Source organism: Plectropomus leopardus, chromosome 5 (assembly GCF_026936395.1).
Source record: "Plectropomus leopardus strain MGB_pleo_1.0 chromosome 5, ASM2693639v1, whole genome shotgun sequence".
In the NCBI taxonomy this organism is placed as follows: Eukaryota; Metazoa; Chordata; class Actinopteri; order Perciformes; family Serranidae; genus Plectropomus; species Plectropomus leopardus.
This window is the reverse complement of record NC_142180.1, coordinates 11,015,580-11,026,313: the sequence shown is the minus strand read 5'-3', so window position 1 is coordinate 11,026,313 and position 10,734 is coordinate 11,015,580. Positions and strand designations below refer to the sequence as shown.

The 10,734-nt window shown below is 39.2% G+C and overlaps 3 protein-coding genes across 3 annotated transcripts; 2 read left to right on the top strand and 1 right to left on the bottom strand.

The window, feature by feature from the left end:
* Positions 1 to 851: 851 nt before the first annotated feature.
* ncbp2as2 (NCBP2 antisense 2 (head to head)) lies at positions 852 to 2,221 on the bottom strand. Its single transcript, XM_042483803.2, has 2 exons — positions 2,095 to 2,221; positions 852 to 1,968 (listed from the first exon to the last, which is right to left on the bottom strand). Exon 2 carries the CDS (start codon positions 1,879 to 1,881, stop codon positions 1,576 to 1,578), a length of 306 nt encoding a protein of 101 aa, XP_042339737.1. The 5' UTR covers positions 1,882 to 1,968; positions 2,095 to 2,221; the 3' UTR covers positions 852 to 1,575.
* Positions 2,222 to 3,314: 1,093 nt separating this feature from the next.
* On the top strand, positions 3,315 to 5,769 carry fkbp2 (FKBP prolyl isomerase 2). Its single transcript, XM_042482021.2, has 2 exons — positions 3,315 to 3,888; positions 5,630 to 5,769. Exon 1 carries the CDS (start codon positions 3,436 to 3,438, stop codon positions 3,850 to 3,852), a length of 417 nt encoding a protein of 138 aa, XP_042337955.1. The 5' UTR covers positions 3,315 to 3,435; the 3' UTR covers positions 3,853 to 3,888; positions 5,630 to 5,769.
* A 1,086-nt stretch (positions 5,770 to 6,855) lies between these two features.
* On the top strand, positions 6,856 to 10,400 carry ncbp2 (nuclear cap binding protein subunit 2). The gene is made up of 5 exons (XM_042483683.2): positions 6,856 to 7,030; positions 8,166 to 8,252; positions 8,688 to 8,782; positions 8,953 to 9,091; positions 9,820 to 10,400. The coding sequence occupies exons 1-5, from the start codon at positions 6,956 to 6,958 to the stop codon at positions 9,916 to 9,918; spliced, it is 495 nt and encodes a 164-aa protein (XP_042339617.1). The 5' UTR covers positions 6,856 to 6,955; the 3' UTR covers positions 9,919 to 10,400.
* The last annotated feature ends 334 nt before the right edge of the window (positions 10,401 to 10,734 follow it).

Here is a 10,734-nt window from a genome sequence, read left to right as displayed (position 1 = left end):
AAAAAAAAAAGTTCCTTAATCACCAAAAAAAATGCTGAATAATTTTCTGACAACCAGCTAATGGATTAATCATTACAACTCTACATGACAGTGCAATATACAATAATTGAGTCATGGTTTTATCAAGGCCAAAGGACAGATGGAATACGTACCTGGACATGGAGCCAGGAATGAAACCTGCTCTGACCAGGTCACTGCTGTTTATGTTGGCAGGTGTTTGACATTTAAAGGTATGTGATTACATAAAGTCTTCTATCTCTTTTCAAACAAGTTGTAAATTCTCTACGGGGTTTTTTATATCTCTGTTGTTGTTGTGGAAGCAAATGAACTATGTGCTACAACTTCAGGGCAGTAAACTGTGAACTTCACTCCTTCAGACTTTGCAAGTCCAACACATCAGTTCTCTCAGGCAGTCCCTGATATTTGTCCACACCTCAGTTTTTGCATTTATAAAGACACACCAAATTTGTTTTAAGATCAAATTTAATAATGTAAACTTCAAGACTTCTATAGCTTACAGCAAGTGTAAAAGTTACGATTTTTTTCTGTGCTGCTCAGAATGACATTGAATATTTTCTTACCTATTATTTTGAACTTTAACAATGCAGTCAGAAAAAAAGATTGATAAAACTGTACCTTTTGTGTCTTATCACTTTAAAGAGTTAATTGAAGACATTTTACCAATCAAAACCTTAATTTAAGATTAATTCAATTCCTTTGAAGACTTTTTAAAGATTTGCAGGGACTCTAAAATGTGGAAATTTTTATTTATGTATCTTTTTATCTTTACACTTAAAGCTTTATGTCCTGAGAGTACATCATCAGCAACTAATATCATCTGGCAGTCGAAGTGCTGTTATAAATTATCTTTATTTATACAGTCAGAAAAACAGTGAATTCATTATCTATACATTTCATCATAACATATTTCTCCATACATTTTGGACCAATAAAAATATTTACCAAGACAACTTCATGTACAGATCCGTGGAAGCTTTTCAGCAGGATTTGTGCCATGGGTGGAAGGAAAATGAAATCATTTGTTGAACTACCAGTTTCTGGTTTTGTATCAGAGATTAACGTGAAGAGGCCATTGATAAACATCAGTGCCAGGAGTCTGTCCTTATTGAAATCAGGTAATTTTCAGCTTACTTTAGGAAAGTGCACTTAAAATTTCCACACTTATACAAACTTTGACTAAAGTCTCCAAGACAGTTCCTGCGTTTCCACAGATTTTCTGAAAGATGGAAACTTTACATTTTCATGTATTCTCGGAAATGTGAATATGGTGAATTTAAATGATTTACTAAGTATATCTGGCCTTAGATTTCAGGTCAGAGTTGACCTCTACACTGTAACAACTACTAACAACCTCAATTTCTGACTGATCAATGTCCAACATAAACTTCCTGATGGTTGCAGTTGTAGTCATGCATTACTGAGGCAGGTTGTTTGTACATCAGTTTTTCGTCCTCCGGTCATTTTGAGACACACCAGATGTTGTCATCTCATCGATAACTGGGTCACACGAGTTACCGGTGGCCTCTCAGTCTCTTTCCAGCCGGTCTGTCCTCTTTATTTCTTGATCTGTCTGGAGCCGTCCTTCCATCCCTCCTTCACTTCATTCACAAATGTCTCTCCGACCTTCCGGATGCGGCTGCCCACTTCTCCCAGGTCACCGGGGACTCTGCCGGCCTCATCCCGGACCTGCCGCAGCGTCTGTGACCGCATGACCCGCTCCGAGGCGTCCCGGCCGGCTATCTGAGCCTTGGTGATGGCGTAGGCTGTGATCTGGGCCGCCCTGCGAATCGGACGAGACTCTGCCAACTTCTCGACGACATGGAGGTTGTTGAGGAGGTTGAATAACATGCGGGTGAGCATCGTGTCGAGTTGTTGCCAACAGATCTTTGACGCGTTAGCTTAGCCTGCTAACTTAGCGGTCCCGTCCCACTCCTGTGTGTTTCCGCCCTGTAAAGGACACCAACGTTCACCATCAGTTAGCTGGACACATTATCGTCAGCGGTAGCTTAAGGTGTCATGTAAATTGAGACTGTCTGTACATTTCAGTCACTGGACGTTAGGAAGTTGGCTTACCTCAGCTGAACCGGGTCACCGCTAAACTGTAGTGGATGACGTAAGACTGGGTTGGAGCGAGGCTGAAGTCAGTTTCAGATTCGATTCTTTGTCCGCTTAAAGCAGGGCTGTTAAACGTACGGCTCACGGGCCATAACCAGCTCACCAAAAGGTCCAGTCCGGCCCACTGGATAACTTAGCACAGCTATTTGTGAAGGCTAAGAGGTGCTGGGTTGTGTTCTGCTTATAGACTGTAAATAAAGATATTAGGTTTTTAAACAAGCTTTAGGCCCTGATGTCCCTGTGCTGATGAATCTTTAATGTTTTATATTCATCACAACTAGCTTTGATGACATCTACTGTGTGTTATTAGATGTATTTATGTTTTATTTGTTGTATTTTGTTATGGTGCAAATTGGTTGTGTCAATTGCTGTTTCAAACCCAATTGCCCCTCTGGGACAATAAAGACTTCTTATTGGTGTGGTGAAAGTTATATCCAAATTGCCAAAGTACATGTGGAGTAAAACCCAAAAAACTGAAATTGCAGTATATTTTTTAAAGACATCTCAGGCTGTTCATCATCTCTTTTGTAAATGAGAATCCGAAATACTTTATTGATCCCTGGGGGGATATTATGGTTCATTACAATCGCTCTGATGCCTGCATAGAGGATTATCACAGGTAGAAACAGGCACCAGCACAATTATATAAAAATGTAAAATAGAAATACAGTAAGAGTAAACATAGTGCAGTTTGTAAACGTTTAAAATAAAGTATGTGTAGTATGCTGAGTGTGTAAGCGTGTAAATATATATATAAATGTAAGAAATACAGTAATAGACAATTGGCACAAATAGATGAATATTTAAATTATAATATGTGCTGAGTGTCTGAAGTGTGTAAAATATAAAAAATATGCTACAATGCAATGTATAAAACTAGTATGTAAGTGAAAATATACAAATATCTGTGCAAAAAAGAAAGGGGGAATGGGAAAATTGAAGTATTTGAAAATTTGGTATTAATAGGTTACTTTGCAATGGTTTTACTGGTCCGACCCACTTGAGATCAAAATGGGCTGTACATGGCCCATAAACTAAAATTAGTTTGACATCCCTGCCTTATGCATGAATCCTAATCTACGAATCTGAAGCCATCTTCAGTTTTGTAGTAAACGGGTTTCCGGACATTTTTGCTGGTAACACCATTCAATGAAATACTTCCGGTCCGATCGCGTATGATGTGCATCCGCTTTCGGCAACCGATTTCTCTTCTCGTTTCCGTCATTCATCACTCTAACAATCATCCAAGGAGCGCGCAGTTGAAACCTCCTCCAAACTAAACTCTTTCCCGAAGCAGCCATGCGGGTGATCGTGTTGCTGGCGGTGACCGTGCTGTCTCTGAGCCCGGCGGCGGTGAGCGGAGCCGAGAAGAAGAAGCTGCAGATCGGCATCAAGAAGCGAGTGGACAACTGTCCCATTAAGTCCCGCAAAGGAGACGTGCTGAACATGCACTACACGGGCAAACTGGAGGACGGCACGGAGTTTGACAGCAGCATTCCCCGAAACAGGCCCTTCACCTTCACCCTGGGCAGCGGCCAGGTGATCAAAGGCTGGGACCAGGGGCTGCTCGGCATGTGCGAGGGCGAGAAGAGGAAGCTGGTCATCCCCGCAGAGCTCGGCTACGGAGACAGAGGAGCTCCGCCAAAGATCCCCGGAGGAGCGACGCTCATCTTCGAGGTGGAGCTGCTCAGCATTGAGAGGAAATCTGAGCTTTGATGAAGAGGAGCGGGCAAATGTGGCAACTTTCAAAACGTGAGTTAATATTAGGCATGATGGCAATTCATCGACTATCGATTAATCGGTCGTGAAGAGTTAAATCGAACATGTGAAACTTAATTGGTTTATTGATCATTATGCATTTCTGTCATGTCAATCTGTCAGTTATGTGTAATATGTTGCTGTGAGCGTTGGTTGCAGAAAAAATGCACAGGGTATTGTTTGCAATACATAAAGTTTTCATGTTTTTTTTTCAGATAACAATCGACTAATCAATCGTTAATTTAACAGATAATCAATCAAGAAAAAAGTGCTTACAACTTGCAACTCTAGTTAATACAAATGTGTGCTCTGGATGCCAGAGTTAACTCCTCGGGCCCATTCAGCTGGCCTCAGGTCTCCTTTCTGGCCATTTGATTAAATGCAGATTCAAATGGGATCATGCACAATGTAAGCTCAAGATGAAATGACAAATCAAGGCCTTGAAACTATATTTGTACTCTAACCACACACATCAGGATTAGGTACTGAATCAGAACCCACCCTAAATATCCACCTTAAGAGTGTCACAGAAACAAACTATGTTTTTGATGCCAAATATGCTCTGTACTACTTATAACTACTACTAATTGTATTTACATTCTGTAAGTAGTTCTGCACAGGGGCGATTGTAGGATTTGACAACATTGGGGGCCTCACCTGGAACTCAGTAGGGGTCCAGGGGGATCCCTCACCAAGATTTGTTTTTGTTTTTATGTACAAGCTCTGTTTTGATGCTTTTTTTAAAAATGCACTCTAGCACTGTATTTTCTCCTAAAAAACGTTTGTTCTTTACTTTCCAGAGTAACTATGAGATGTGATGAAAAAAATATCAGTAGTCATCAGTAATTAGTATCGAGCACAGAATACTTACAAATGCTATCATTAAAAGTGTCTTGACTAGAGTTTGAAAATTAGTTTAATGTATGCCTTCATGTTAACAGTGGTGGAATTTAACTAAGTACATGTATTCAAGTATAAGTATGAACGGAATGACAGATTATTAGATCTTTGTGGCATTTTTTTCATTTATATTACACCTATTCTTATTTTTTGGAGGGGGGGAGCCTATATATTTAAGTCCTGAACTATTTATGAAACATTTGGGGTTGAGGTTCAGATGCCCAGGCCCAACAACAGTACTGCCTGTCTATGTAGCAGTTTTTATTATAAGTGGCAGAGTCCGCCACTGAAGCACTTACTTAAATTTGCCTTCGCCTTCTCAAGTGCTTCACAAGAAACTATGCATGTATTGTGTCCATAGTTTTATTATAATATCTAATTGGTACTGACCTCCCTGTTTCCTGCTTCACTGCCACTGCTTCACGTTTGTAAGCATCGGATCAGTTCTGAATATTGTAGGGAATAGGAGGGAGCAGCCACAGTAAGCTGAAGAGTTGCAGGTAAAAGGAAGTGAAAAAAGTACGAGTAAAAGCATGAGGTCTGAACTATTCTTCATATTCTAAGAAAATAAACATACATGCCTTTTCATTTTGTTTTGCATTTTAAATGTTGTGGTGTTGATGTCCTTAAACCTCAGAGAATTCCTCACAGAAAGCATCTCCTCTCCTGTATTTTCCTGCAGCAGCACACTGAATCTCTACCAACTCCACCTGCTGCTCAAACCTGACCTCTGACCTCTCTGTGATGTTTTTCCACAAAGATTAATTTAAAAAAAATAAAGTTTGGCAGATTTTGATACACCTTTAAAAAAATAAATGTTTTATATTTTCTTCAGGTTCCAGGAGCTGTTGCAGCATTACGTGGAGACCTCTGATGAGGACCACACAGAAGATGTGGGAGTAGAGTTGGAAAACCCCTGCAGAGCCACTGTTCTCCCCTCACTGGCTTTGCTTGTTGTTCTCTGATTTATTGGTCTGAAGTTTGTATGATATAAGAAGTGATGTATGTCCTTGCTAAACATTATAAGAACAGACAGTGAGCAACTAAGCCCAGTGTTTAGGAGCGGTTGATAATAAAGTCATGCCCTTTTGTTTCATCTCCTTTTCATTTTTTAATTGTCTGTGATTGTGAGCACATTCATTCATATCCGTACAGTCTTTTCACAAGATCATTTAGGCTGTCGATATAGTCGGATCTTAGGCATGGGATGGATTAAAATGTTTGGTTTTCTTTCACCTTTAAATAATGATAATAAAATGTTGAATTTACAGGAAACTTTGCAGTCCGAAGTTGTTTTGTTGGACAAGAAAGCAGGGTTTAACAAATTTCTGTGGCTTCACATTTGTTTATTTTATGGTTTCTAGCCTTAAAAAAATACCTTCTGACTCTAAATAAAAACAAACAAGGTAAGTTTGAGGTCTGTCTCGTATGGTGTATCGTAGACTTATACGCCGCATAAAAGGCTTTATATGACCTTTAGGACAACTTGAACGTGACGTCAGATTTATGCACTGAAATGTTTTGGTTATTACCCCCTTATAAATGTACTATAGCATTCGATTATTAAGGTTTAACAACTTCAGATTTTGCATGCTGCAAAGGACATATGGCCAGTATGTGGTTTTGATCTGAGTCAGGCACAAATGTATTAAAAGGGGGGGGGGGGCTGTGCGGCACTTCTTCTGCCACTAGACGCCAATACCTGTGACCAATCACACCTGAAGCACTTTTTGCACTTACTAAGGGTTTTTTTTTCCTTAAGTCTAAATTCTTGCTTGTGTTGTACATCGCTTTGGATAAAAGCGTCTGCTAAATGAAATTGTAGAATTGTAGAAATTGTAGAAAAGCAAGTGAAACACAAAGCAAGTAAATATTTATATATATATATATATATATATATATATATATATATATATAAATAGAATAGAAATAATTTAAAAAAATACCCGAAATAGGAAACTTGAGACCAGTCTTTCAGTGGCCAGTGGCATACAATGGAAGCAGCCAATAACGTGCCACCACATCTAGAAGTTCAACTGCAGGCTTCGACAGTCATGTGATCTAGATGTTCCACACGGAGTTCTTTAGAGGACGGACACGTGAACCGGAACTCATCAAGACAATTGAATAGTTGTGGACCGGCTATTTACGAGTTTTCACAATGTCTGCGAAATTGAACGCTTTGTGTAGCGATTCTTACGTTGATATCAGTCAGTATAGAGACCAGCATTTTAAGGTGAGTAGGAAGTTAATCATACAGTCTAAAGGAGCCTCAGTAGTCACGCTTTTCCCCGTCAGTGTAGCGGTTTATCATAAGCTAACAGTTAGCGTCCGTTAGCAAACACCAGAGTGCAGCTCAGGCTTTGTAACGTTATAGATCCTCTTATTTCTGTGCGATCAAAGATCTAAGGCGTCCCAGATTTTTTTAAACTGCTGTACTGCACCTACAAGCTTAACTTGATTCAGCTAGTAGCCATAGTTTGGCTTGCGTTGCGTTACCTTACCTTTGCGTTTAACTCGTGTGTAAACATTGAAGCTTATTTGAGTCCTCCGACGTTATTTAAAATCGTTAATCAAATAGTCTCTACAAGGGCAATCGACTCAGAGGCTGCAGACAGAGGTTTGCTATATATAAGTAATGGGGGCTGAAATCACCAGTTGCCCCCACAATACGATATTATTACGATACAATATTATTGTGATTTCTCAAGTGTGGCGATATGTTGAGTATTGTATTATCTTGCAATTTGTTACACTTTTCAACTGCAAATTATGTCCCCAAAAAGAAAACTTCTGTATGTCAACATCTGTATTCTCTAATAAGATAAAGTTTTAAGTCATTTTTATCCAAGCAAAATGCATTTACTGAACTAAAGAAAACCAACTGATTCCAGTATGCTACCAAAAGTTAAATTTGTATTTATGATATAAATAATACATATTAAAAAATGATACTTGGCATCCATGTCATGATATGATATAGGCATACAAATATATTGGGATACTGTGCTGTATCAGTATCTTAATAGATAACCATTGAAAAGATCAGAGGCCAATTTCTAACGTGCTGATTAACAGAACATTCCCAGATGAAGCCTAAAACTGGAAGACAGATATATTTTTTTTTCTTTTCCCTGAACGTGTGCATTTGTCAAGGCATATACAGGAATAGTTAAGGTTATATTTCATGCCCGGTACTAAGGGACTAGTTAAAAAAGGGAGTTTACCATCAGCTCATGTAATAACAGTGTCAGCAGTAGCAGAGATGAGCTACCTGTTATTATGAGCCATAATAAGAAAACGTTATCTCTGGCCGGTGTTTTCAGCCTCCTGGGACAGGTGCATGCTCATATATTCACTGTGTTTTTTAGGGTAATCGCTATGAACAGGAGAAGCTGCTGAAGCAGAGCCACACTCTGTATGTTGGGAATCTTTCCTTTTACACCACAGAGGACCAGGTAGGACACTCAACCATTACGACTAAATTCACCATCAGTTTAAGACCTATATCTGTAGAAATAAGTTCACTTTGTATTAGCCTATATTCTAGGATACTCTAGGATGAAAAGGATGACATTGCTCCAGATCACTAAAATATCTATTGTTTTGCTACATTTCCCACTTTATGGCCTTTGGCTTTTTTAAACTCCCCAAAAGGCTTGTACTCTTATTCTTTAGGTGTCATGTGAGTTGAAGGGTGTTTTTTTTTTTGCATTCTGTATTTAAAATCAGAGACTGAGCTCCTTGTGAATTTTATTGAAATGGTGATGTATTCCACCCCCTCCTCTTTATTTCTCAGTGTCAAATTCAAAGTATTTCCAGGATAATGCTTTGCAAATATTTCTTGAAAGCTCTCTCACAAGCTCAATTTTGTCTTTGTAACTGATGAGCAGGTACATGAGCTGTTTTCTAAAAGTGGAGACGTGAAGCGCATCATCATTGGTCTGGATAAAGTCAAAAAGACGGCGTGTGGATTCTGCTTTGTAGAGTATCCTTTTAAATATGAGACCCAAGTTAAGCAAAAACATCTTGACACCGAGTCAACATTCTGCCTGCCTGCTTACTAACCATATTACCATGCAGCTCGTGTTTCACTACTAACATATAATGTGTGCAAGTTCACGAGTCTGTGACAGACCTTAACCCCTGCTGTGCCAGATACTACACACGTGCAGGTGCAGAAAATGCCATGCGCTTCATTAACGGCACACGGCTGGATGACCGCATCATCAGGACAGACTGGGACGCTGGCTTTAAGGAGGGACGGCAGTACGGACGCGGCAAATCTGGAGGACAGGTGAATATTCAGACACTTGATTGTCAAGTATGAACATGTCATTGTCGTACTGTGGCTGCTGACAGGGGTTTGTATATAAAAATGTAAATGAGTCGCACTAGTTCCCTTTTTTTAAACCATGGCCAGAGCTCACAGTGACACCCTCCTATAGCCAGCTCCAACCACATAACACACCTAACGTATACAGACATACATCAATATCAAGAACAGCCATATGACTGCATATTTAAAAAGGGGTATTTTATGTTAAAATGTTTATTCCAGTTTCTTCTATAAGAATACATCCAAGATTGTTGTTACCAGCAGGTTGCCATATTGTTAACTGTGTCAAAACGGACAAGTTTGCATTTCTTCAGCCACTTACGGGAATATTTATTGTCCGTTGCAGCGCTGTGCATTCTGGTAGTTGTAGTTTTTTTCCCCCACCTGAGCTAAAGCAAATGTCACAGCCCTTTCGTCCCATTTTCTCTGATCATATAGCCCAAAGGTCAAAAGTATTTGTGTCTTTTATATTGAATAGACAGCCCAGTTTTATTTAAAGTCCATCTTTCCAGCAGTGAAATGCTTCTGTAAGCATGGTCTATAAAGAGACAGCACTACTTAAGCGTGGTGTTTTAAAAATGAGACTATATTATGTGTAAATGTGAGTTTACTTAAAAAAAATTACCTCCAGTTTGCAACTTGAGGCTTAGTTCCTGCTCCTCTAAAAAAATGTATTTCTTGTTTAGGTGAGAGATGAGTACAGACAGGACTACGACCCAGCCAGAGGCGGCTATGGTAAGCTGGCTCAGCAGCATCGACCCACTGAGGGACGCAATAGTTTTTAAAATGAACCCCACCGAAGCAGTCTACCTGACCTAGATGACGCCCCACCCTCAGTCCTGGATCAGATGGATTCTTCAGTGATGCCACTTCATGCTAGTACAGACTGTTTGTATCAGTTCTACCATTAAAACTGTACAGCACGCCTGCAAGAAATTAGCAGCTTTTATTTATTTCTTTTCATTTTCTTTTCTGAATACCTCTCTGACATTTCATACCTGCTGTCAGTCTTCGTGGCAGCAAAGGCAAAGCTCCAAAGTTTTTGTGAGGTTTTTATGATCCTGCATACAGAAAGACCATAAACTGCCCTGTAGGCTGGAAAGGTTATGGCTGCATGTAGTGTTTAGGTTGATTAAATGAAATATCAAGACAGTGATCTTGTTGAGTGTCTGGTCAAAATAATACTCTGTTAAAGTAACAGAAGGGAAGCATTTTGTCATCTTATTGATTTCCTTTGCTTTTTTTAAATAAAGATTTGTTTTCTACATTTTTGATGAGTGGTATCTTTTTTTTTTCTAAATGCAACACCTGATGTCTGGTTATCCAAAAGTCTGCTCAGGTTTGTGAATGTCATAGAACTATGGCTTTTTGGGGAAAACAAAATGATGTAATTCATAAATACATATTCCTCCTCAGGAATATTGTTTTTGTAAGATTAAGTTTATGGTTTTGTGGCAATGGTATTTGATTGTGCTCCTGAAATATAGAGCAAATCTGAAAATAAAAGAAAAAAAGATCTAGTTATAGATGGAGAAAGGAGATGTCTGGATGTTGTGGGAGTTTCTTGGGAAGATGTAGCCTACAGCAGCTGTTAAGAGAAG